Source organism: Myotis daubentonii, chromosome 3 (assembly GCF_963259705.1).
Source record: "Myotis daubentonii chromosome 3, mMyoDau2.1, whole genome shotgun sequence".
NCBI lineage: Eukaryota > Metazoa > Chordata > Mammalia > Chiroptera > Vespertilionidae > Myotis > Myotis daubentonii.
Genome location: NC_081842.1, coordinates 136,711,322 through 136,739,314, shown reverse-complemented (window position 1 = coordinate 136,739,314; position 27,993 = coordinate 136,711,322). Strand labels below are relative to the sequence as shown.

Below are 27,993 nucleotides of genomic sequence, written 5' to 3'. Positions count from 1 at the left end.
GCAAGATGTCTGGTCTAATCAGCACATTACCCTTTTATTAGTATAGATGTGGTATGTAAAACTAAAACTTGTGGACACAAACAGCAATGTGATGGTTGCCAGAGGGAATGGGGTGGGGAAGAAGGAGGTTCTAATGCAGTTGTTCTCAACCTGTGCGTTGCAACGACCCTTTCACAGGGGTGGCCTAAGACCATCGGAAAACACATATATAATTACATATTGTTTTTGTGATTAATCACTATGCTTTAATTATGTTCAATTTGTAACAATGAAATTGGGCGTCACCACAATATGAGGAACTGTATTAAAGGCTCATGGTTAGGAAGGTTGAGAACAACTGTCCTAATGTATGGTGACAGGAGATTTGACTTTGGGTGGTGGGCACATGGTGCAATATACAGATATTGTAACAAAAACCCACACTTGAAACCTATATGTTCATGTTGACCAATTTGCATTGATTTTTAGAAAGGGTAGAAGGGAAGGGGAGAGACAGAGAGAGGCACATGGATTGGTTGCCTCCCACACCAGCTAGGGCCCTAGTAACCTTTCAAGAATGTGTCTATTTGCACCTTAATATTGTTTTAATTCTTTTATAATTTGATATCCATTTACATCTCTTCCACAAGCATATGCACTTTCTATCTTACCAAAGAGAGCACTTTGTAGCTCTCTTATGCCTCATGTATATGGTCACTTAAGGGTGTATAAGAAAACAACTTCTGAAGGTCAAGAACAACCTAATTTTTCTTTATCGCCTAGCCTAGGGCTTTGTGCATGTCGTTCATTCGCTCAAGGAACATCTATTGAGTTCGCACAATGGACCAGTAACTGAGATAGGTGCGGCAGGCATCCAGGACGTTGACCAAACTGAGCGCCACTAGTTTCAGATATCCTTTTATTGTACCAGTGGGTCGCATTCCACATACACGCCCCGCGTTTTAAATTTCCAGATTGAGACTTTCTCATTTCTATGGTGCACTAATCCGGAAATAAAAGCGCTGAACCTTTAGCCTTTGAATGTATTGACTATGTACAGGTCCTTCCCTTGGCCCTGTTAATAATTCCTTAAAACGCACCCAAGCGCCATACTCTGGGGGACTTCGAACCGGGAGAGTAAAATCGAGGGCAGCCTGGCGATGCAGGGACTTTTCACCGAAGTCTGAAGGGCACCAGGGTGGTGAATGTCTCCATAAGGACGCCTGTGTAATAGATATGCAAATCATGCCGCACAGGCTCGCTCCGGGTCCGGGAGCGCCCGCAGCCCCACCCCACTTCCCGGGGTTGCCTTACTCAGCGGGACGGGATCGCCTCCCGCGCGGAAACGGAGGCCAGCCCCGCCCCCGCCCCGCCCCGCCCCCCGCCCCCCGCCCCAGGCGCGCGCCCGGAGCCCCGCCCATCCGGCTGGAAGGGCCGCCGGCGCTGCGGCACAGCGTCCTGCCGTCGGATTCGGGCCGGAGCCGCCCGTGACCGGAGCCGCCCGTGACCGGAGCCGCGCGCGGACGCCATGCGCGCGCGCCCGGGCCAGTGACAGCCTCCGGGATGGACGGTGGCTCCGTCTCGCGAGAGGGGCCGAAGCGCCCGCCGGACCGCCGGCGGCTTCTGCTCTTCTTACTCGCCGGCCGCTGCGGAAGCCCGGGCGGCGTCCCGGCGCGCCGCTGCCTGTCCGCGCTCGCGGAAGGTCTGGAGGCGCTGGGCCCCCGCGCCCCCGCGGCCCGCGTCGCGTCCCGTGCCTCGGCGCTGTTCCTCCTGGTGCAGGTGCCCGTCCCGCGCCTGGCCGCCGCCGCCCCGCGCCGACCCCGGGGAGACCGGGAGCGCTCGCGCCTGGGGCCCAGGGCGCCCCCAGCCGGGCGCTGCTGCGCGTGGAGGTGCCAGCCCGGCCTCGTCCCAGGCGTCGCCTGTGCCGCAGGCCCCCTCCACCTGTGCCATGGCCGAGTGCCCGCCCTCGCTTCCGCCCGGAGAGGTAGGGTCCGGCGGTCGGAGGAGAGGGGGCTCGCCCGTGGGGCTGGGACAGTGGGGCGGGAGGAGCTGTGGCTTTGACCTCCCGGGGGAAGGCCCGGAGACCCAGAGGTCGGGTCACTGGAGGTCACCAGGCTCCTAGGGCGTGGGGACGAAGGTCTGTCTGGCCCCGCCCTTCTGGTCCTCGGTATCCAGGACTTGGCCAGCTAAGAAGACCTGAGTTACTCGAAATGCCGGCCCAAGGGTTTGGGCGCAAAATTGAAATGGGATGCGGGGAGGTGGTGCGTGTCGGGGTGGTGAGTTTGTGCACGCCCCTGTGCAGAGCTACCACGTGGGCGCTAGCACACAGGTTGCTGTTTTGCCAGCAACTCTGATGAAGGGTGTGCGGAAGGCTTGCACGTTTGAGAAGTGGAGCTCTGGAGAATGAAGGGACTGTTTTACAATTTAAGTTTAAACTCTAATGGGTTCGTTGTTTCCTTCAGTTTAGCACTAGCTCCTATTCTGTGCCTGGTACTTTCCTAGATACTTGGGATCTATCAGTCAACAAAATGCCTTCCTTCTGTTAACGTAAAAAAAACACACCATTGAAACCTGTAACGAATTTTTGTTAGTTTATTTGAGCCAAACTGTTGACATATGCCAGGAAGCAGAAACTCAACGAATTGAGATAATGCTCCAGAGAATGGCGGGCTACATCTGTATTTATACATTGCAATCAAAGGACAGACGTAGGTGGGTTACATGAAATCCATTGGTGATAGACTAGAGAGGAGGGAGAAAGCAAAGCAGGGTAAAAAGTAAAATAATAGACACATACTTAGGTGGGTGCAGGAACAATTAACATAACAATGAAGGAATTTGTGGTATCTGTCCTGGAGCCCAGGCACATTAGGCTGTGCCCTAAGGGGTCCAGAAAAAGGGAAGTCACAAGTTACCCAGACATTTCAAGGGTATGTTTTATAGATGCAAAAAGACAGATAGGCTCAGTTAAGGTAAAGGTTGACCTTGTCAGTGAAGATACCAGCCTAGGACATAACTACCCACCATAATTGCTTTTAGTTAAAGTTTAATTTCAGACCATCCTTTGTGGTTACTTTAGGTCTCTGAGTTTGCAAGACCGCCAAGCAGGCCTCCCTTGAGCTTGTCAGGTTAGCATGTGGCCCCTTTTGTCCACACTTCTTGAAGCTTAATTCTAGCAGAGGAGATGATACACAAATATGTTTAAATAGATAGATATAGATATAATTTTTGTATACATATACAATTTACATATGAACATATGATATTTATATGTACATAATGGATAAATACTACAGGAAAAAATAGAGGTGGTAAGGGTTAGGAAGTGAGATGGGCCTCCAGTTTGAATTTAATAGCATCATCAGAATAAGTTTCATTGAGAAGGCGGCTAAATACTTGAAGGGGATGAGAGCAGTCACTGTCCTACATGAGATTAAGGAAACCTAAACAGGTTCAATTTACTAGGTTTGGCTGGGGAAGATACTGACTGGTAGAGCAACAGAGTGAACCAAGCTTGACATACAGAGGTTGGCGAATGAGTAGTGAGTGAACTCTGTCAGTGTCCTGCAGTAATTTTGAGTTAGAGACGGCTTTGAACTTTATTTCTGTACTTTGCCTTTTGGTGCTCTTTTTTGACAAGCTGGAAACTTGTGATTTGTTTTCCTCTAAAATCTCAAGATTATGGGACAAAAGGGAGAGTGTTCTTTCTCATCAGTTTTTTGACGAGCAAAGTAGTAATGTTGTTTTAGTCTCAGATTATGTCATTCTTCACAGTGTGGATGGATTAATAAATACTATGGGGGAACACAGCCAAGACAGTTAAGGATCATGTATGCCCACTCACCATCAGTAAATGAGAGTTTTGTTCCTTTGTCTTCAGCCGAAGGTTCTAAGTAGGGCTACTTAGACTTAAGGATGTTATGGATAGGAAATTTGTACTTGGTTTCCTCCTCTGGTCAAAGGTAACTTTGGGCTTCTTTTGTGTGTGTTTTTAATATCCTTTTGATATACTGAAGGTCCCCCAAGGAGAATTTCATATTACACTTTAACATAGCTCGGTTTACTTGCTTCCTGGTTTTAAATAGGAATTTATAGTTCGTGGGCCCCGTTTTGTTATCACAATAAAAGAGGAAAAGTGAGTCAGAGGTGTTCTGGATGTCTGAGTATTGCTGTTACCCTTTGACAGAAAGCAAACTGGCATTCACCTTCTGTCAGCAGGGGTTGGAGGGCCAACTGGGAAGTGGCCAGCCCTTTTCTCCACTTCTCAGATGACAGTATTTCTTTGAAATAAGCTTGCAATTGAAATAAATTCCAATACTTTTTTTTGAAAAAAAATCAGCAGTATCTAAGTTGGAATTGGCTCTTGCTTAGAAAATAGTCATAATGCTTTGTTTTGTTGGGGAAGGGGGACAGATTATTTTGTTATTAGAAACAAGGAAATTGGGAGTAGACTAATCCCATCATTCTTCATAAGCCAGCTTCTAGACTCCAATGTTTTCAAGCTCCCTAACCCATTACACAGTCCTGAACAGTTCTGTGATGGATGGGGTGGCCTGTGGAGAACCCCTTGAGAGGTGCATTCATTAATTCATTCATTCACCCACCCAATGTTTTTAGAGCTAGGTCTGTTTTGTGTCAGCAGACATTCAGGTTCTCTTCTCATGAGACCAATTTTTGTCCCAGAACTGTAGATAAAGAATGAAAAAAGAGATACTCATTTATGTGAAAAAGGAAGACCATAGGCAAAGAGCAACACTTGTTCCTGTGATTTTTGTGAGCATATAATCAGATGTGCCTCCCTTAGCACAGTATCTGTCACCTAATAATTGGTGACAACCTTATTATTTTTGCCATTGTTACTCTCTGTCTTCTGAGCATGCTCCCAAGCCCTGTCCCCACATGTGGTGGACACTCAGCTGCGTGCATAGACATTATGACTCTGCCCCCTAATCATAAGTGGCTGGGCCCAGCAAGGCCTCTCAGAGGTCGAGAGGCTGGCTGTGCCACTAACTGGCAGTGTGACTTTGGGCAAGTGTCTCAACCTCCCTGAGTCTTATATTTCTTGTTTGGAACATGAGGGTCATAATAGACCTATATCCCCCATAGGATTGAGCTGAGGCTCAAATGAGTTACTGCATGAACAGCATTTAGCACGTTGTGAGGCACATGGTAAGCACCTTTAGATATTAACTATTCGTGTTACTACTGACCCATGTGACTACAAGTTATTTGAGTGCCTATTGCAGTGATGGCGAACCTTTTGAGCTTGGCGTGTCAGCATTTTGAAAAACCCTAACTTAACTCTGGTGCCGTGTCAACATATAGAAATTTTTTGTTATTTGCAACCATAGTAAAACCAAGACTTACATTTTTGATATTTATTTTATATATTTAAATGCCATTTAACAAAGAAAAATCAACCAGAAAAATGAGTTCGCATGTCACCTCTGACACGCGTGTCATAGGTTCGCCATCACTGGCCTACCGTATACCAAGCAAGCACTGTCCTTAGTGCTGCAGGTACATAGTGAACAAAACCAGGCACACCTGACCTTGCAGAACTTAGATCTAGGAGGAGAAGGCAAACAATAAACAAGTAAATATAATATCCAGTAGGGAGCAGTGCAATGAAGAGCATTAAAGCAGGATAGGTCTGTGATACAGATGATTAAGAAAAGGGGTAACATCAAGCTGTTCACTGAATGTTTTGGGTTCTCCTTCCCGAACTTTGTGACTTGATTTGGCCAATGAAATATGAATAGAAGGGGTAGGTGTCATTTCTGAGTGGACCTGCAGAGGCACGGTGTGATTCTCCACACCCCTTTAAAAATAGAAAAAAAAGGAACAAAAAAGAGGTACTCCTTTATGTAAAAAGGGAAGATGATAGGTTAAGAGGAGAAAGGAGTTGATCTCAAAATTGGTTCTCAATCTTCCTAATGCCGTGACCCTTTAATACAGTTCCTCATGTTGTGACCCAACCATAAAATTATTTTCGTTGCTACTTCATAACTGTAATTTTGCTGCTGTTATGAATCGTAATATAAATATCTGATATGCAGGATGTATTTTCAATGTTACAAATTGAACATAATTAAAGCATAGTGATTAATCACAAAAACAATATGTAATTATATATGTGTTTTCCGATGGTCTTAGGCGACTCCTGTGAAAGGGTCGTTCGACCCCCAAAGGGGTCGCGACCCACAGGTTGAGAACCGCTGTTCTAGACTGTCTCATGATCCAGATCTTAGAAATCATACAATTGAATTTTTGTTTTTAATATGTTGTTGGCCTGCAGTATGGCAGGCCCTCTGCTAGATGCTAACAATACAAAAATGACTAAGATTGGCTGCTCTTGGGGTTGTGGACTAACACATGATACAGATATGGAAATGATATAACAAGTGCTATGATAGAGCCATCTGTACCGGGCTGAGAACACAGATAAGGGAGCAATAAAGGCTGCTCCCTGACCGGGGTGGGGTTGGCAGAGAGAACTATAAACTGTGTAATCATAACCAGAACATAATGAAGACTTAGGAAGTTGTCAAATTAAATGAAGGGGGTAAAGAAGGTGCTTAAAATTTACCAGTTGAGAAAGGGAGCAAAACAAGCTTCAGGATGGAATACCAAAGTATGAAAGAAAGTTCAGGAGGCAGAATAGCTCAGGTGGCTAGAAGAAAGCTGAAAAGGTAAGTGGAGGCCAAATTGGCACAGGCTTTGTGTGCTTTGCTAAGGACTTTATAGTATAGTCTGGCTAGTGATTTTTTTGAATGTAAGGGCCCCTTTTAACCATTAAACACAGATAGACAATTGTTGCATTTTATATTATGTCAGTCTGCAAACTGTGTGCTACAGAGTGATTATTGGATCTCTTGATCTTACTTGATGCTGACTATGACCAGCAACCATACTCATTCCAAGTCATCAGTAAGTTGGGAACCACTGCTCTAGGCTTACAGAGAAGAATCAGATCCGTGGGGTTCTGTCCATGTCATCTTTTTGCTTACTTTGCAGTTGCTATTAGAGTGTGTAAGGCTGAGAATAGGAGTTGATTAGCTGAAGTATCTTTCTGGTCATTTAGGAGATCTACTGAGAAAACCTTTGAACTTTGAGTTAGTAGATGACTGTTCTCTCTTCTACCACTCTTCTACAACACCTGGCATCATTTGAAAAGTAAGAACAAATATGTAGCAAGATTTACATATCTGTGTTTATTACATTTAAATGGAGGATTTTTATTTTATGTTGTCCATCTTTTTTTATTTCCTTTGCTATCAAAATATCTTTTTTAGGATGATTATAATAGTAAGGCGCTATTACGTTTACATGTCCTTTTTAGGCAAAATTATAAATTGACACTGCAGTTGTTCCATTAAAAAAAAATAAAACTATTATTGTGGTTCATGAAATACAAAAGCCAGGAAGCCATTACTATGCCACCTCCTTTAAATGAGCACCTTGAAATAAGTATACAAAACAGGTTGGATCTGTGGTTAAGTGCACTGAAATTCATAAAAGTGGTAATATACAAATCGTTAGACTTCATCTCTCCAAAAATGGGCTTTTGCAAAGACATCACAAGGAAAGAAAATGACAGATCAATGTCTCTCGTAAATAAGGATTAAAAAAAAAATACTAGCAGACCAAATCTTGCAATACATAGCAGGAGTATACACCATGACCAGATGGGATTTTGTCCCAAGAATACCAAGTTCATTTAGTATCTGAAAATCAATTTATGTACTGCACCTTATTAACAAAATAAAGGAGAGAAACCACATGATCATTTCAAAAGACAAAGAAAAGGAATTTGAAAAAATTTAGCACCCCTTCATGATTTAAAAAAAAGACCACTTGACAAATTAGGACTAGGAGGGAACTGCCTCACCTGATAAAGGGCATCTGTGAAAAACCCATGGCTAACATACTTAACTAGGGTCCCAGTGCACGAATTTGTGCACCTTGAAAGGAACTGTGGGCGTGGGGACAGGTCTCGGCCCATCCTCTGCGCCCCCGCCCACTTCCTCCCACCGCGCCCCTGGTCACCTGTCCATGGGCAGCCCTGCTTCTGCCACCGCCACTCCCACACGCTGACAGCACTGGCCCTGCTCGCACCCATCAAAGGCGCGTTTGGGGCCGGCGCCAGCAGTGGGTGCAAGCAGCAGCTGCTGCCCTGTTCGCCCCTCAGGAGCAGGGGGAGGTGGAGAAGCCCTGGGGCAATCAGGGCTGGCAGCTGCCGCTAACACCCAGTGATGGTGCCTAGTGATTGGGACCGGCACTGGGTGCAAGCTGGGCCGTCGCTGGCAGTGGGTGCAAGCAGCAGGCAGCTGCTGGCCCTGATCTCCCCTCAGGAGCAGGTGGGGGGGTGGAGAAGCCCTGAGGGGCAATTGGGGCCGATAGCCGTCACTCGCACCTGCTGATGGTGCCAAGTGATTAAGGCCGGCACCAGGCACCAGCAGTGGGTCAGTGCCGGGCGGGACTACGGCGCGTGGGAGCAAAGGATTTTCAGTAACCACCAGAGGTTCGCCCCAATGACAGCGACCAGTGCCCCGCCTTGGTCTGGAGGCCCTGCTCACCTGCTCCACCATCCCGCCAGGGCCAACGCCCGCCAAGTTCCACTCATGCCCCCTGGTAGTCAGTGCACGTCATAGCGACCAGTTGTTCGGTTGTTCCGCCGTTCAGTCTATTTGCATATTAACCTTTTATTATATAGGTTAGGGAAAGACAGACTGCTTTCCCTCTAAGGTCAGGAGCAAGGATGTCTGCTCTCATCATTCCATTTAACATTGTACTAGAATTTCTAACCAGGGAAGTTAGGCAAGAAAATGTAAAAGTATTCAGATTGTAAAGGAAAAAGTAAAACCATCACTGTTCACAGATGACGACCTTGTACATAGAAAACTCTAAGGAATTCACTAAAAAACTATTGGAGCTAATAAGTTCAGCAAGATACAAGATCAATATATTTTTTTAAATATACAAAAATCAGTTTTATTTCTACACACTAGCAAGGAAAAATCTGAAAAATCTAAAAAAGAATTCCCTTTATAGTAGCATCAAAGAGATTAAAAGACATAGGGATAAATTTAACAAAACATAAAATTTGTACTCTGAAACCTGTATAACATTATTAAAAGAATTAAAGACATAAATAAATGGAAAAACATTCCATGTGTGTGAATTGGAAGACTTTAATATTGTTAAAATGGCAGTACTCCTCCAAATTTATCTACAGATTTAATACAATTTCTATCAAAGTTCCAGGTGCCTTCTTTGCAGAAATTGGAAAACTGACCCTAAAATTCATATGGAAATGCAAGGGACTCAGAATAGCCAAAAGCAGACTTGAAAAAGAACAGGGTTAGAGGATTCACTTCCTGATGTCAAAACTTACTACACAGTAATCAGGAAAATGTGGCACTGGCATAAGAACAGACATACTAGTATAGATCAATGGGATAGAATGGAAGACCCAGAGATAAGCCCTCACATTATAGTCCATTGATTTTTTTTTTTTTTTACCAGAGTCACAGGACAATTTAAGGGAGAAAATAGTGCTGGAACAACTGGACACCCACATCATTCAAAAGAATGAAGTTGAACCCCCTTATCACAACATCCTATCTAATAAAAGAGTAATATGCAAATTGACAATTTCTCCAACTCACAAGATGGCTGCCCCCATGTGGACACAAGATGTCCTGCAGGGGAGAGCAATTGGGGGCAATCAAGCCAGCAGGGGAGCAGTTAGGCATCAATCAGGCTGGCAGGAGAGTGGCTAGAGGGTGATCAGGCTGGTAGGGGAGTGGTTAGGGGTGGTCAGGCTGGTAGGGGAGTCGTTAGGGGGTGGTCAGGCTGGTAGGGGAGTCGTTAGGGGGTGGTCAGGCTGGTAGGGGAGTGGTTAGGGGTGGTCAGGCTGGTAGGGGAGTGGTTAGGGGGTGGTCAGGCTGGTAGGGGAGTCGTTAGGGGGTGGTCAGGCTGATAGGGGAGTGGTTAGGAGCAATCAGGCAGGTGAGTGGTTGGGAGCCAACCATCCTGAATTGTGAGAGGGGTCCCAGATTGGAGAGGGTACAGGCTGGGCTGAGGGACACACACACACCCTCCACCATGCACGAATTTTGTTCACCAGGCCTCTAGTATACAAATATTAACTAAAATCGATCAAAGACCTAAATGTAAGAGCTAAAATTATAAAATACTTAGAAGGAAACGTAGATGTAAATCTTTGTGAACTTGAATTAACCAATAGTTTCTTAGATATGACACCAAAAGCACAAGGAACAAAAGGAAAAAATAAATAAATTGGGCTTCACTAAAATAAAAAACTGTTGTGCTTCAAAATGCACTACAAAGAAAGTGAAAGACAATTCACAGAATGGGAGAGAATATATGAAATCATATATAATACGGAACATGTATCTAAAATATGTAAAGAACTCTTACAACTCGGCAATAAAAAGATAATCCAATTTTTTTAATAGGCAAAGGGTCTTAATAGAAATTTCTTCAAAGGAGATATACAAATGTCCAATAATCACATTGAAAGATGCTCAACATCGTTAGCCATTAGGGAAATGCAAATCAAAACTACAATGAGATACCACTTTACACCCGCTAAGATGATTATAATAAAAAAGTTAATACCAAGTGTTGAGGATGTGTAGAAATTGGAACCCTCATACATGGCTGTTGGGAATGTGAAAAGGTGCAGCCACTTTGGAAAACAGTCTGGCGTAACCTCAGAAGGTTTAACATAAAGTTACTGTATGGTGTAGCAGCTCCACTCCTAAGTATGTTCCCAAGAGAACTGAAAACATGTTTACACAAAACCTTATATACAAAGGTTCATAGCAGCAGCATTCATAATAGCCAAGAAGAAACAACTCAAGTGACATTCAATTAATGAATAGGTTAAATAAAATTGGTATATTTATACAATGGAATAGTATTTAACAATAAAAAGAAATATGGTACTGACACGTACTACAAGGTGGATGAACTTTGAAAACACCATGCTAGGTGAAAGAAACCAGTACAGAATACCACATATCTTATGATTCTGTTCATATGCAGTATCCAGAGTAGGCAAATCCATGGAGACAGAAAGTAAATCAGTGTTTGCCTGGGAGTAGGGGTGTTGGGAGTTTAGGTATAGGGCTTCTTTGGGGGATGATGACAGTGTTTTAAAGTTGATTGTGGGGATGCTTGCACAACTCTGTATCTATATATATAAAAGCCTAAGTGACTGTTATGACCGAATAACCGGTTGACTGGTCACTATGATGCGCACTGACACCAGGGGCAGATGCTCAGTGCAGGAGCTGCCCCCTGGTGGTCAGTGCATTCCCACAGCCAACCTCCTTCAGCTGGCCAACCTCCCACAGTCCCTCCCCCAGCCGGCTGGCCCCGATCAGGACTGGGCAAGATGGCCCTGATCGCCAGCCAGGCTGAGGGACCCCACCCATGCACGAATTTGTGCACTGGGTCTCTAGTATATAATAAAAACAATCAAATTATATACTTGAAATGGGTGAGTTGTACAGTAGTATGTGAATTATAGCTCAATAAAGCTCTCGTGAAAAAACAAACAGGCTTTTGAGGTATGACTGATTTTTTTCATGTTGCTGATTTGCTTTTGTTTACCATTATGTCTGTTTGAACTTTATTGTCCTTTCTGTTCTAGAGCTAAGCCTCTCTGCTGGGTGCCTACAGTTGGAGCACAAACGCCGAGATTTCACCTCCGCTGGGAGTAGGAAGCTCTACTTTGACACCCATGCCTTAGTGTGTTTATTTGAAGAAAATGGTAATCCTCTCTCTTTGGTCACTCAATGCCATAGAAGAACACAATAAATTATGACTTCTCTTATGGTTTCATCTAATTTCTCTGATTTCTCTTTGACTTTTAAGTCTACAAGTAATCTTTTGGTCAGTCTCCATTTCTTAAGTCCTCATTTTCTGTGGAAGGACATTTTTGCTCTGTCAGTGCAGTAGAGATTCTCTCACACAGTCTGTCCAGGTGAAGCATATTCTTTTAACATCACTCCAGAAATACAGCGCTAAAGATACCAAGTTAGACACAAGTCAGCAAAACTCAGGGGTGGTTCTTATGATGACTACCTGAAGCACAGGAGTGATGTTTTATTACTGCATCTTGTGTGCTTTTACAATTTTTATGAAATTAAAATGTTGCTGAGCAGTAGTTATTGATATCAACTCATTGTGTTCTTTATAAAAAACATTCAAACTAACATTTTCCCTCACTGCTCTTGTGTTCATTAATGTAAAAGATTGCTCTGAATTTTGTTGAAAGTGCACTTAATCTATAATAATAATAGAGTATATGCAAATTGTCTGGGACACCATCACAGTAATAATAACAGTAACGACCAAAAAGCAGGCTGCATGGGGCCACCAGGCCAGCAGGGGAGTTAGTGAGGGACAACCAAATGACTGAACAGCAGGCTGTGTGGGGCAGCCAGGCCAGCACGGGGGGCAGTTGGGGGCGACCAGGCCGGCCGGAGGGCATTTGGGGGCGACCAGGCCGGCAGGGGGGGCAGTTAGGGACAATCAGGCCAGCAGGCAGAGGCGGTTAGGGGTGATCAGGCTGGCGGGGGGGGGCATTTAGCGGCGATCAGGCAGGTGAGCAGTTAGGAGCCAGCGGTCCCAGATTGTGAGAGGAATATCCAACTGCTGGTTTAGGCCCCATCTCCGGGATGGGGCCTAAACTGGCAGTCAGACATCCCCCAAGGGGTCCTGGATTGGAGAGGGTGCAAGCTGGGCTCCTCCCCATGCACGAATTTTGTGCGCCAGGCCTCTAGTATATAGATAACATCCTTATATTTAATCTTATCAAGACAAATACACCAATACTGAGATACATATACTCTCAAAATCAGAACCTCATATATCATAGATTATGCCTTGGAAATAAATATATGTGCTTTTACTTCATTGTATAGTTATTTACCCAGCTGTGCATGATTGTATCTGAAAAGCTGCCCTCTGTAGATGTACTGTATGTCTAGGGCAAGGTGATGGAATAAATTGTGTTCCTATGGGGCAATTAGAAGCTCTGGGTTCAAGCTGTGCTGGTTTCTAGCCTAGGCAGTCCTTTTCTCATCCTCAGTTTCCATTACCTCATTGATGGCATGGGCATAATAAGAATTCCAAAGAACCTTTTAAAAATATATATATGTTTTTAGTGATTTTAGAGAGAGATAGAAACATCTGTGAGAGAGAAACATCGATCAGTTACTTCCTGCGTGCCCCCTACCAGGGATCAAGCTTGAAACCCGGGCATGTGCCCTGAACCCGTGACCTCTTGGTACATGTGCTCAACCACTGAGCCACACCAGCTGGGCTCCAAAGAACCTTTTACTTTTTTTTCTCTATTTAATTTTTTTCCCCGAAGAGCCTTTTAAATATTAAATGAAATAATGTACGTAAGTGTACTCTGGAAAAAATGTCAAATGCTATATAATAATTTTGGCAACTATTTTCTTCTCAAACTTGAAATAATAGGCCTTTTTCACCAAAAACTTCTTTCATTGGCCAAAAAGAAAAGTGGAAGTGAGAAGAGGGCCATCTAAATTATCTTGATGAACAGCAGTCTTCCTATTTTTTTTCTTATTCTTTTTTTTGGGGGGTGGAGGGTGGGGTGGTGACTGTGTGTTTGTATTCAAAGTAACCAATTGTAAAAGGAGATATTAGAGACAATGGGGACATTTCAACATCCACGAGGTGTATGATGGCGTTGAGGGAGCACAGGTAGTTTTGTTAAGTGGAACAATGCAAGGTAGCTGCAGTGGACTCTAGATGGCCACCAACCCTTCCAACGAGAGGTGGAGTTTATTGCCCCTCTCCCTCTTTCAGATTTGCTTTAGACAGGAATTGCATATGTCAAAAATATGATGTTTTGGTATATGTACTTTCTGCTTTTCTTGGGTTCAAACCTTGGTCCATGAATATTTGCATATTTCAAGAACAGCGATGTGAAGACCCCACTAAAGTGTGGGTAGGGTATGACCGTGCTGAGATCAGTGATAGATGTGTAAGTTGTCTGGGTTAGGGTAAGGCCAGGAAGAACCCTTCAAGGAATATTCCCTCCTTTACCCTTTTTTTCTTCAGTTATGTCTCCTGATTAACAAAACTTGCTATGTCTATAATCTCACTAACCCTGATGTGTCTTGTTCTCTCATTCCTACAAAAAATAATTTGTATCTGGTAAGTCAGCAGGTTTTCAGGCATCTGCTTTTCCTTATTCCCTTTCACCTTCCACGGGTGCATGTTAAATTTTAAGGCTTTGGAGTTTGCTTTTTATTATCAGCAGAAGTCTTTTCCAGTCTCTATTTTTATTTTCTTCATGATTGCCAGATTTCATTATGTTTACCTATGAACTTTTCTTAAAGTTTTAAAAATTGCAAAAGACATGTTTATTTTCAAAAAATTAGGAAGACAGAAAAGAAACATGAAAAACTATTCTAAATCCCAACGTTAACACTTTGGTGGGTCAACCTTTTGGGTTATTTTTCCAGATGTGCATGACCTACATGTTGAAAACTAAAGGATTTTGAATGAAATAAAGGGAGTAGGTCTTCTTTTCTTAAATTGTTTTTTAGAACTTTATTGATTTTAAAGGAAGGGGGAGAGAGAAACACCTATTGTTTGCCTCCCACACGCACATGCCCCAACCAGTAACCTGGGTATGTGCCCTGACTGGGAATCGAACTTGCCACCTTTTAGTGTATGAGGTGATGCCCTAACTGAGCCACACCAGCCAGGGCTGGGAGTAAGTCTTTGAAGGTCTTTTTTGTCGCCTTTAAGTCTGTGCCTTGTTCTTTTTTTTTTTCTCTCTCTTTTTTTAAAATATATTTTTATTTTATTTTAAGTGTGTCTGCTTTTTATTTTTTTCCCTATCAACATTATATTTAAAAATCTGTATTGTTGAAAATATTACATATGTCCCTCTCTTTCCCCCATTGACCTCCTTCAGCCCACCCCCCGACACCCCACTCCAGGCCTTCAGCACCCTATTGTCAGTGTGGCCATGGGTTATGCATATATGCATACAAGGTCTTTGGTTGATTACCTCCCATCCACCCACCCACCCTCCCCACCTTCCCTCTGAGATTCCACACTCTATTCCATGCTTCCATGTCCCTGGATCCACTCTGTTCATCAGTATATTTTGTTACTTAGATTCCACATATGGGTGCGATCACGTGATACTTACCTTTTTCTGACTGACTTATTTCACTTAGCATGATACTGACCCTTCATGCTGTTGCAAATAGTAAGAGTTCTTTTTTACAGCAGCATAGTATTCCATGGTATAAATGTACCATCATTTTTTAATCCACTCATCTGCTGATGGGTACTTAGGCTGTTTCCAAATCTTAGCTATTATAAATTGTGCTCCTGTGAACATAGGGGTGCATATATTCTTTCTGATTGGTGTTTCTGATTTCTTGGGATATATTCCTAGACGTGGGATTACTGGGCCAAGTGGGAATTCCATTTTTAATTTTTTAAGGAAACTCCATACTGTTTTCCACAGTGGCTGCACCAGTCTGCATTCCCACCAGCAGTGCATGAGGGTTCCTTTTTCTCCACATCCTCACCAGCACTTCTCATTTGTTGATTTGTTGATGGTAGCCATTCTGACAGGTGTGAGATGATACCTCATTGTTGTTTTAATTTGCATCTCTCTGATGATCAGTGACTTTGAGCATTTTTTTCATATGTCTCTTGACCATGTGTATGTCTTCTTTGGAGAAGTGTCTATTTAGGTTCTTTGCCCATTTTTTAATTGGATTAAAAATAAATAAATAAAATAGATTTTTTTACTTATTTCAGAGAGGAAGGAAGAAGGAGAGAGAAATAGAAATATCAATGATGAGAGACAATCATTGATCAGCTGCCTCCTGCACGCCCCCTCCTGGGCATTGAGCACTCAACCCTGGCATGTGCTCTGACAGAATCAAACCATGACCTCTTGGTTCATAGGTCAACGCTCAATCACTGAGGCACACACCAGCTGCGTTGTGCCTTGTTTGTTTTTTTTATTATAGTCTCATGCTTAATCTCATCCATATTATATCAGCTATAACTTTATTCAAACAAATGTGCCATTAATTAATTATAAGAATCAACAGAGCCCTAGCCCATTTGGCTCAGTGGATAGAGCGTCAACCTGCAGACCAAAGGGTCCCAGGTTCGATTCCTGGCAAGGGCATGTACCTCGTTTGCAGGCTCTTCCCTGGTCCATGCCCTAGTCGGGTGCATGAAGGTGGCAGCCAATCGATGTATTTCTCTCTCATCGATATTTCTGCCTTTTTCTCTCTCTTCCACTCTATCTAAAATCAATGGAAAACTATCCTTGGTTGAGGATTAAAAAAAAAAAAAGAATCAATAGATTCTTCTGAAATTCTTATAGATGGACATATTTAATAGAAAGAATTACTTTCCAGGGACTTGAACATTTTATTAGCATTTCCAATGTGAAATATAAATTACTATCTAAAGTTATTAAAAACAGTAATACTCCTGAGTCGAATCTTTATATAATTCAATTTAGCATCATTTCTTGAGTATAAAAGTATATATATTTTTTTCCAGTGTGGGCCCCTATCACTAGTGACTGAAGAGAATTGTGGAGGAAAAACAAAAGGATTGATTTTAACATTATCTTTGAACATTAAATTAACAGCAAAATTATAATTTCCATAGTCAATAATTTGATTTATGCTCGATATAAAACAAATGAGCTTTTCTACGTAAGTAAATTATTTTTGCTAAGTATATACATTTTAAAATTAAGGAAGTCACATCCATTGAAGAAAATAAAAATTATCTAGAATCTTTGTTAAATCACAAAAGTGATAAATTGTATCTATAATATTGAGTCTTGCTTTTTTTCACTTGACCTTGCATGACAGGCATCCCCTATGTTATTAGACATCTTCTGAGAACATGGTTTTCGACAGTGCAGAAGGACATTAGAGAGCAGTTAGCCCACTGCTCATTTCACATGAGGAAACACTCAGACATGTCATACTTGTCCAGATGACATAATAGCCTGTGACTGTAGTCTCCTCATCCACTTTCCACCTGCTTCTCGAATTCAGACATTTGCTCCATGTGTAACTTTGTGTTGTCTCCCTTTCTACGAAGGCTTTTCTTTGACAGCTAGAGTCTCCTGAGTGTGATTGTCTTTGTGTGTTTGCTTAGGGTTTACTACTCAACAAGCAGAAATCATTGTATCTGCATTGGTGAAGATCACGGAGGCCAACATGGATATCGTCTACAAAGACATGGTCACCAAGATGCAACAGGTTAGCGTTGTCAGGGCACCTTGCAAATTTGAAATCTAAAGGGAAGATGTCACTTGTAATATATATTTTGGATAATATTGAAAAGCATGTAGTTAATTTTTATCATAGTTGAGAGGCTAATTATTGCAGTGGCATAAAAAGTATTTGCTCAAAGCTATTTAGTAAACTCTTGTAGAATCAAATTATTATGCTAGAAATTCACTATACTTGAAAAGTCTCTCTGCTTGAAAACTGTTTCAGTCCACCATCCTATATAATAAAAACCTAATATGTTAAGTGTCAGGTCTTCCATTCATCCAATCAAAGCATAATAAGGCTGCTCAACCACTCGCTATGACGTGCACTGACCACCAGGGGGCAGACACTCCGACCGGTAGGTTAGCTTGCTGCTTGGGTACGGCCGATTGACAGCGAGACAGCCGGACATGCCCTGGAGCCCTCCCGCAGTCCCTCCCTGGCTGGCCAAACTCCTGCGTCCCTCCCCAGCCCCAATCATGCACTGGTGGGGTCCCTCGGCCTGGCCTGTGCCCTCTCGCAATCCAGGACCCCTTGGGGGATGTTGGAGAGCCGGTTTCGGCCCAATGGCGGAATGACCGGTCGCTATGATGCACACTGAGCACCAGGGGGCAAATGCTCAATGCAGGAGCTGCCCCCTGGTGGTCAGTGTGCTCCCACAGGGGGAGCACCGCTTAGCCAGAGGCCAGGCTCACGCAGGGAACAGGCCTAAGCCGTCAGTCAGACATCCCCCAAGGCCTCCCGGACTGCAAGAGGGTACAGGCCAACCTGAGGGACCTCCCCGTGAGTGCACGAATTTCATGCACCAGGCCTCTAGTACTTTAATAAATGGAGGTGTGGCCAGAATTATTGCAGTGTGTTTTTGACCCAGTGGTCTTCAGACTGCCACCCTTTTAATTGTCATCCACTTGATGATGATACTAGACTTGAGTTTTTATTCTTTTCCTTTTCTCATTTTGGAAGAGAAAAACCTCTTTTCTTGTGTCCCCATTCTTCTAGTTTCTCATTAAGATGATACCAGGTAGAGACCATAGGAGGTGGATTTCCTAGACTGCACTAGGTTATCTGTTTTGCTTTCCTTTTCCTAGGAGATCACTCTTCAGCAAATAATGTCTCAGATTTCTAACGTGAAAAAAGATATGATTATTTTGGAGAAGAGTGAATTTTCAGCCCTCAGAGCAGAAAATGAGGTAAAACTAAACAGCCATTTATCCTTATAAAATGCTTCATATTCAGACATTGAGATATAATGTACATAAACGGAAGTGCACAAGTAAGAGTACATCTTGATGAATCATCACAAAGTATGCAGTACCAGAGGTGGCCACTGTCTTGGATTCTGTCACCATTGACTGGTTTTGCCCATGCTAGAACTGGAAGTGATGGGATCTTCAGTGTGTCTTGCAGCAGTAGGTCATTCTTTTTCATTGTCTGTGGTATATGAATATGCCACATTATTCTACTATGATGCATATTAGAATTGTTTCCAGTGTTTGGTTATTATGAATAAATGCAGCTATAAAATAGCCCTTAGTTTCTTAAAGTGTGACATGGGATCAGCATTTAAATAAATGCTGTCTTTGCATCTTCCTTGTGTTGTTAGTCCTATCAGAATCCCATAAAGGAAGCTCATTTATTACCTGTGTGTTAGTCTTAGTCTTGCAAGAAACCTTCTAGCAAAGATGCTTTCTTTTGCTAGAAAAAGATGAAGTCTGAAACTCTCAGAATTATCCTTAAAGTCAGCTGTTTGAGGGCATTTAGTTAAAAAAAAAAATTTAAGGGAGGTATTCAAGAAAGCTAAGTCTCTGAAGACAAATGTGTATTTAAAAAAAAAAAAAAATTGCACCATCCTGGCATGACAAGTAATCACTTCTCCTATGGAGACTATTCAGCTAAGGTTGTATTCTGAATGTAGCAACTTCACATTGAATGAGGGAAGACCTTGTGCATAAGTACATGTTCTAATATTAGTTTGTTACCAAGTTTTCTTTTTTTTCTAACCTTCTAAACATATTTTTGACTTGTTTCTTTTTAATGTGTTTTTAGAAAATAAAACTTGAACTGCATCAGTTAAAACAACAAATAATGGTAAGATCCTCATTCCTATTTGCTTGCTTGTTTATAATTACCTAAGCTTAATAATAAATATAATGTTACAAATACTTTATATGTTCTTAAAAACTTAATTCTATGTTAAATATTTGTGTGATATGCCTCAAAGGTACACATTGAAAGATTTAGCTAAAAACACAGCCAATGAGTAAATTACTGATGCGTGTAACTAAATTCATTAAGAAAATTGTGTTCTAGAAGGAATTAAGTCATTTTTAAATAAGAAATTCTCTAAAGTAGCCAAGTGGAACCCTTAAATTCTCTTTAAAGGGTTCTCACATGTCTTTAGAGAATTACATGTGATTTTAAAATGATTAGCACTGTGCCAGTTTGATTTTTTTAAATGGCAAGGACATTGATGTGAAAGAAGAAAAGATTTTGGTGAGTGTCAGAAAGAAGGCTGTATTTAAATAAGACTGTAATATTTTACTTCTTTGAATCCATCTCTGCTTTCCAAAGTTGTCCAAGAAACAACTTTAATCATAAATTCCACAGGCTATTATCTTGGGAAGTTTGAAATAAAAAGCAACAGTGACCCATGCTAGGCTCATTTAAGCATAAAAGGGAATTATTTCTGTATATATTGGAAAGTCCCAAAGCAGGGCTGACTCCAGATGTGGATTGGCCAGAGTCTCCCCAGTCACTGGTCCCCAGCTCTGTGAGCACCTGGGCTGACCCCTTACTTAGAAGAGTGGAGGCAGCTTCCACAGGCTTCACACACTCAGTGGGTTTTAATTTCTTACTTTGGATTTCTTTCTTTCTTTGTTGTTTGCCCTCCTACTAGGATGAAGTGGTCAAGGTCCGCACAGATTCCAAATTAGACTTCAATCTAGAAAAGAGCAGAGTAAAAGAATTGGTATGTTCCCTTATTAAAAATAGAGTATGAATTAAATTTTTTGCAGGATGGAATGCTTGGTCAAGTCTAAGTTTATACACAGTTCACAAGTACTATTAAATATTTCATTATTAAGACAGTTTTTTCTTTATTTTAATTATATTTTGGAGTAGGGCTTAAATTTGATGCTTTCATAAGTAACATTAAAATTAAAATGTTGCCCTGGCCAGTGTGGCTCACTCGGTTAGAGCATCGTCCCATACACAGAAGAAATGGTGATTTGACTCCTGGTCAGGGCACATACCCAGGTTGCAGGTTTGATCCCTGGTCAGGGAGCGTATGGGAGGCAACCAATCAATGTTTCTCTCTCTCTCTCTCTCTCTCTCTCTCTCTCTCTCCCTCTCCCTCTCTCTCTCTCTCTCTCTCTCTCGCTCTCGCTCTCGCTCTCTCTCGCTCTCGCTCTCTCTCGCTCTTGCTCGCTCTTGCTCTCACTCTCTTCCTTCCTCTAAAAAACAAAACAACAACAAAAACTTTAAAATTAAAATATTGGTCAAATAAGTTTGAATCCTTTTTTGTTTCAGAGATACTAAATTATGTATCACTTAGATATTAATAAAGAAATGAAACTCAATCTTGACTTGATAGTAAATAATATTAAATTTTATACCATAATTCAAGATTTAAAAAATATTTCCCTTTTATCTTTTTCTTTAATAGAGAAATCGCAATGACTTTACTATATTATTTTGAAATGCAAATTCTAAGTGAGTAAGCTATGTTAAATTGAAACTTTTAGTTAGGAAAGTTAGTGCTGCACATTTGTTACCAAAAAGATAAACTAAGAAAACTGGAAATACAGCTCTGTTGCCCTTGCTTTTTCAAAGATAATGCATATAAATACAATATTTTTTCCCTCAGAGTTTTTGCAGTAATCTTTTTTTTTTTTTTAACTGAGGTGTAATTGACATATATTAGTTTCAGGTGTACAACATAATGATTTGATATTTGTATATATTGCAAAATGATCAACACAGTAAGTCTAGTTAATATCCATCACCATATTACGTAGTTAAAAAATTTTTTCTTGTTATAAGAACTTTTCAGATTTACTCTCATAGCAACTTTCTAATATACAGTACAGTAGTATTAACTCCAGTTGCCCTGTGGTACATTACATCCCCAGGATTCATTTTTTAACTGCAAATTTGTACCTTTTGACTCACTTCACCCATTTTGCTCACCCTCCATCCCTCGCCTCTGGCCACCATTAATCTGTTCTCAGTATCTGTGAGCTCCTGAGGTTTCTTGTTTTTGTTTTTTTTCAGATTTCACATGTAAGTGAGATTATACAGTATTTGTCTCTCTGTCTGACTTAGTTCACTTAGCATAATGCTCCCAAGGTTCACCCATGTTGTTGCAGTGGCAATATGTTCTTATTTTTTATGACAGAATAAGATTTCATTTGAGATTTATACTATGTACCTCACATTTTCTTTATCCATTCACCCATCAATGGGCTCTTAGGTTGCTTCCATACCTTGGTATTGTAAATGCTGCTATGAACATGGGGGCAATAAATTGTATATTTTAATCTTTATGTGTTGGCTTGCCTCTGATTTTTAACCCATCTATCTTCTTATTCAGTCTTTATTTGGATTTAATAACATTCGGGAGATACCTTTTTTATTCTTAGCATAATGAGTAAGGGCATATAAAGCACTTTTCACTAACATAGAATTGGATACACATGCAGAAACTGAGTTCTCAAAATTTGTTCATTGTATTCTCATTTTTCACAATTTGCTTTCAACTAAAATATGCTATGCTGATAAATGAAACTAACATTGAAACGCAAACAAGTATTTCACTATATTTTGGAACTGGGTATGAATTCAATAGTTAAGCTAAACTTTATTATATCAAGTAATTATTATTCTGTTCATATTACCCGTTTTCTAGTCTTAAAATGTTTTCAACCATGAAGATTAAATCACTTAGTATCACTAAAATACTTAGTGATCACTAGCATATGACTATATCTGGAAGAGGAGAGACTCTTTTGGTTACCTTTGTCCTTATAGTTTGTGTACTTAACAAATTTTCTGAATTCACTTTGTTAAAAATTTTGTTTGTTTATTTTAGAGAGAAAGGGTTGGGGGGAGAAACATAGATTTGTTGTTCCACTTATTTATGCATTCTTGTAAATGCCCTGACTGGGGATCAAAACCGCAACCTTGGCATATGGGACAGTGCTCTAACCAACTGATCTACCCGGCCAGGGCTGAATTCACTTGATTTAAGAAGATGCCTGTTGTTAACCAAGCTGGGAAGAAATATACCTAGAAGATTGGGAAATATGGGATGTGAGCCTGGATTAAAGCCTGTGAGTTTATATGATTTACTGATCTAGCTGAGAAGTTGTTCTTGGCGATCCTAAACTTAGATTATTCTGAAGTGCAGGACAGTAACATAATATTATGCAGCTAGTATGCATTTAACATGCTTTGATGAAAATGAGTTATTTGACCCTCTCATTCCCTTGTTTAATAAAGTTGTAATATTGTGCCAATTACATTAACTGGGGTGATATTTACAGCCAGTTTCAAACGTACTATGGCAAGTGAACTGTTTTGGGATACAAGAAGATGGCACTTATTTTAAAAATCATGGCAATATCAAGATATGTAGGCTTTTCTTTTCTCTTGTGGCTGAATCAATATTGACTTACTGAAGGCCAGAATTTAAAGGTGTGAAGAAAATCCAGTTCCCCCTGCCTTCTGGCGGGGATCAGATGCATAGCTCTCTCCTGGTCTGAAGCCCTGGCATTTAAAGACAGAGATGAGCATTCATTGGTACTATGACTAGTCCTTCGTTTGGGGTTTGGGGCCTTTTCTTCTTCATCTTCTTCTTCCTTCTTCCTTGTTCTTCTTCTTTTTTTTTAATTTACAAGTAATGCTGTTGTAGTCCCAGGGGCAATTTTTCTTGGAATTATTCCCCACTTTTCAACTCTCTTGTCAAAGCCAAAACACGTATGACTCCGCATCCATCTAAATTGGTCCCTAGAGTGCCGGTATGAGAGTGGGAGGGATCTAGAGACATCACAGCTAAGAAATGAAAAGAAAAAAAACAGAGAGAGAAAGGTGAAGGCTGACAAAAGGGAGTCCAGATACTGGAGTGATGAGTGAATATAAATAAGAAACCTCAAAAAAAATAGATCTGAAGGAAAGGGTCACGTAGGCTCCTTTATCCTGGAGGCAGTTTCTAGTGTTACATATTCTTGGAAGTAGTGAGACCAGAATATTTGAGATACTAGTGGAGGAGGAGAGGAGAGAGAAAGAAATCAGAATCTGACCTATGTGACATGTTTGTTTCAGTATTCATTAAACGAAAGGAAGCTGCTGGAAATGAGGACAGAAATGGTGGCATTGGTAAGAATTGAGACCGACTTTTCTTGGTCATGTTATTCATCTCTGCTTCATCCTGTGCGTTGTTACTGCTATTTGTAGTGATGTATTATAGGAAAGTATGTGCAGGTTTAATGTCATAGAATTTTTTAAATTGTTGTAAAATACGCATAAACAGTACCATTTTAATCATTTTTAAGTGTATGTCATTAAGTACATTCACGTTATTATGCAACCTTCACTACCATCCATACACAGAACTCTTTTAATGTTGAAAAACTGAAGGTCTCCCATTAAACAGTAACTTCCCCCGCCCCAGCGCCTGACTACCTCTATCTACTTTCTGTCTATGAATTTGACTAATGTAGGTACCTCATATAAGTGGGATTATACAGCATTTGTCCTTTTGTGACTGGCTTATTTTCATTTAGCATAGTGTCCTCTAGCTTCATCCATATTGTAGCATGTGTCAAAATGTCCCTTTTATAGTTGAATAATAATTAGATGGATACACCACATTTGATTATTCTGTCTCTGGACAGTTGGGTTGCTTCATCTGGTGGCTGTTGTGAATAATGCCACTATGAACATGGGGATACAAATATCTGTTGGGGTCCCTGTTTTCAATTTTTTTTTTTTATTTTTTTTTTTTTTAGCATATACCTGGAAGTGGAGTATCATAGGATTTTTTTGCATTTAACCAACTACTTGATTATCATAATAAAAGTTTAAACCTCAGTGATTTAAGAATAATAAGGAATGGACTTAAAATTTTTAATTAATGGCATGCATTTACTTCTTTTTCATTCTGTATTACTTGGAACCTCTGAAACCCACAGGAGATTTCCATGAGAGAATATTGGAATATTCCTCTGGAATACTTTTCTGTTCGTCTAGGCTCTTGTTTTTTTATTTGTTACCTGAATTGTTAGCCATAGGGAACTGCTTACCTGCCCTAGAATTTTTAGTGAAGCATTTCTAGTGCTTTGATGCATTAGTGAAGTATGACAACCCCTTTATAACATCAGCCAAACTCACCATCCTTTGGGGGTAATTATGTATCTAGTTTGCCTGTTATATTTGAGAAAAACACAAATAGGCCTTTGGTACAGCCCAGCCTCATAATAATAATAAGACACTTGGTGTTTGAACTATAAAAGAAGAAAACTTTAAAAAATGTGAATAGAAACAGTGTCAAGGCAAGCACTGTTCCTTTTAAATTATCCAAGATTCTTTTCATTTTTTAAAGCATTCTTGTATGCTTTTCATTAAGGCGAACTCAGAAGGGTGGAACATATTTATTGCCATTAAGAACAGACTGGCTTCATAATGTTAACATTACTTGCAGAGCAACTTTATGTAGATTATCACACTGCATTCTCTAGCCTGTGTGGAGGCAGGACTAATGGTTTTTTGTTTGTTTTTTTCCTTTTTTTCAAACAGAAAGAAACAGGCCTAAGTATATTAAAGGCCCTGACCAACGTAACATAGCATGAGGATAGTAGAACTAAGACTAAAGCCTAAGTCTCGTTAATCTTACCCCAGTTCCCTTGACTGCACCTTGGTGGGCAGGAACTCAGGACTGACAGCAGAGGGGACGGTATATCCCAAGTGGTGTAATGCTGCGAATCTCTTTGTTTTAAAAGCATGCCCAGCAAGATCGGGCCGTCACCCAGACAGACAGGAAGATAGATACTGAGGTTGCTGGCCTCAAAACCATGCTCGAGTCGCACAAGCTTGACAATATTAAATATTTAGCAGGTAAGCTGTTTTATATCTAGGTAATTGCAACAAGCTGACAATAAAATAAATAAATTTTATAAAATAACTTGGATAGATATTGCATTTCATTAATTCTAACACATATTTTTTCATATTTTAATATCTTTGAATTTGGCAAGATTCTTATATTTCCGATAGACAGTATCAGATTGGCAATTTTTTCTTAGAAGTAAATAAAATGATGTACTTTACAGTCAGTGGAATCTTAAATCTGATAAGATACTATCATTGAATTACAGTTATTTAAAAAAAATTTTAAGTGGAATTCAAGACGGAATATTGGGTGGATAGAACGAAAAGTTTTTAAGTTGTGATCTTTCTTCTTCTATTGGTGATCTTCCTCATAAGGAGGTATTTGCAATTTTTGAGACAAAACGGAATAAAGCTTCATATACAAAAAAATTAGCCATTATTTTAACTCAAATTTAGTATGTTGGGTTCATCAATATTTTAAAGGTACAATAGTATTAAGAAGTGACATTTTGCTCATAAAACGAAGGCTGTGTCCCTTGCAGTACATATACATGTGCTTTGTGACCACAGACTTTGTGATTCTAAACTCTTATTGAAAGTTCTTTTGATTATTTGATACATTTGTCCTTGAAAAATGATGATTTCAAGGTGTGGGGGTTTTTTATGGGCAGGTGTCTCGTGGAATGTGGCACATCAGTGTGGTTTCCCCCTTGTTAGATAGGTGGATATGTTTTCTTAATAAAGAGATGTTCTCTCAGGTAACTATTAATATAACTAATACTGTGCTTAATTATGTTTTTTTTACAGGGTCTGTTTTTACATGCCTAACAGTAGCTCTGGGATTTTATCGCCTGTGGATATAATAAAGTGTATATTTAAAGAGATCTCTATTGTTTTGCCTTGAGAATACCAGGTTGTTGTGCTCCCCTACCCCTCGTTTCAACTTTTAACACCGATTTTTACTTAAAGCCTATTATTTATTTTATGCAAATTATGGACTATAACCAACACAAAGAAGTCAGGAATTTCACAATTGCTCCTTTTCTCGTTTCTGTTTGGTTGACTTTATAACGCTGAGCGGCGGTGGACAAAACACGGAAGACTCCACTCAGCTGGATCGGTGAACTCGGCCTAACCTGTGGGACACAGCAACAGTAAATATTTGTGTAGCTACCATTGTAATCTTTTGTCACACAGAGAGAGGACTTGGGGTCTCCGTTTAAAAGGCACATTGGCTTTACTGAGCGCTGAAGAATCACAGAAAGTAAACCAAGAGCACCATACCGCTTCGCCTGTCCCGACCTTAGCTTCAGCGTCCCTAATGAAACAGCTGTACCTTACTTCCAAAGGAGGGTTTTTTCTTTCAATTGCCATTGTCTTAGTCAGTTACTGTTATGGGTATTTTTATGTGCCTTCAGGCTAGAAAATCTTGTTGCCTGGTGAGGTCTTGTAATTGTAATGGGGACTCTTGTGGGTTTCTCTCCCTCCCTCTCTCTCACTGGGCCCTTCTTCCCCTCCCTCCTGATTGGAGAGCTATGGTCACACTCCACCATGCCATCCTGGAAAACTTGCTGATTCTCAGCATGGACGTCTACTTCAGTTTGTGGGATGGGGTCTGCTTCCTTCTCTCGTCTTCTGCCTTTTATACAAGGGAGGCAGTCTGTGGCAGCATCTGGATATTTAGAGAGTGTGTGCACTTTTAGAAATGGCCCATTACAAGCTCAGATCGTAGGCTTTCAAAATTAGAAAACTCATGCCGGCTATCATCTGAGTTTAGGTTGATTTCTTTGGTTATTAAAGATATTCTCATATCTATCTTACCTCTATATTTAAGACAAATAAATTCCTAGATAAAAGGGTATTTTGAGAAAGCACCATCTCAAAAGCATCCTATTGGAATGACTGGCAGGTAGGAGAAAATGAGCATTTTAGACCGGATGACATTGGCAAGACCTTTGCTGTCCTCCACATGCAGATGTGTACGTAATCTGGTACAGTGGAGAGACCACGTTGAGACCACCTGATCAGACTGGTAGAATGAATACCCACTATCACTGTTCCAACCACACTGGTAAAAAAAAAAAAAAAAAAAAAAAAAAGTCACCTATTGTCCTGTGGATGTCATTTCTAAACTTCGGAAAGTGTAAGCTGTTGCCTTTTTTAAAAAAAAACATTTGTGTAGCACAAAGATTCTGAATTCCAAATAAGTCTGAAATTTAGTCGAGTACTTTTGCATTAAGTGAATAACAACTTAATCTTTTCAACTAGATTTAAAATGACTTAACTGCTTCATAAAATATTTTATCAATATATTCTTCTTTCAGAGAAGGATCCCCAGAAAATGCTGCACATGTAGCAATTGCCTTAAGTAGTAAAGACTCAAGGACATGACATCCCATTAAGACCACAGTTGCAACTACTTAATAACTTTGGTTGGCAGAGCTCAGAGAAAAGGCGTGGAGTACAGACACTCCTCCAAAATAAAGAGCACCCAAGGGAGAAAGTGTTCTATGTGATTATGTTCCAAAGCAGACATCAACTTGTACAGGTTGAAAAC

General features: G+C 40.8%; 1 protein-coding gene across 7 annotated transcripts; it reads left to right on the top strand.

Annotated features, from left to right (window-relative positions):
* The first annotated feature begins 1,381 nt into the window (after nucleotides 1-1,381).
* Nucleotides 1,382-27,571, top strand: MCUR1 (mitochondrial calcium uniporter regulator 1). Of its 7 annotated transcripts, XM_059688669.1 has the most exons (9): nucleotides 1,385-1,963; nucleotides 11,666-11,785; nucleotides 17,212-17,315; nucleotides 18,419-18,520; nucleotides 19,377-19,418; nucleotides 20,227-20,298; nucleotides 23,652-23,705; nucleotides 25,328-25,442; nucleotides 26,244-27,571. In XM_059688669.1, the coding sequence occupies exons 1-9, from the start codon at nucleotides 1,543-1,545 to the stop codon at nucleotides 26,297-26,299; spliced, it is 1,086 nt and encodes a 361-aa protein (XP_059544652.1). In that variant the 5' UTR covers nucleotides 1,385-1,542; the 3' UTR covers nucleotides 26,300-27,571. The 7 variants fall into 7 exon arrangements, with proteins under 7 accessions (XP_059544657.1, XP_059544654.1, XP_059544653.1 ...); XM_059688671.1 differs by lacking the exon at nucleotides 18,419-18,520 and having other exon boundaries at nucleotides 1,383-1,963; XM_059688670.1 differs by lacking the exon at nucleotides 20,227-20,298 and having other exon boundaries at nucleotides 1,383-1,963.
* The last annotated feature ends 422 nt before the right edge of the window (nucleotides 27,572-27,993 follow it).

What these genes read in the sequence shown, in the direction of transcription:
- MCUR1 (XM_059688669.1), top strand. Translation starts at nt 1,543, where the DNA reads ATGGACGGTGGCTCCGTCTCGCGAGAGGGGCCGAAGCGCCCGCCGGAC. An exon ending in GTGTTTATTTGAAGAAAATG is followed by an intron (nt 11,786 to 17,211) that starts GTAATCCTCTCT and finishes GTGTTTGCTTAG; the next exon opens with GGTTTACTACTCAACAAGCA. An exon ending in AGTTAAAACAACAAATAATG is followed by an intron (nt 19,419 to 20,226) that starts GTAAGATCCTCA and finishes CCCTCCTACTAG; the next exon opens with GATGAAGTGGTCAAGGTCCG.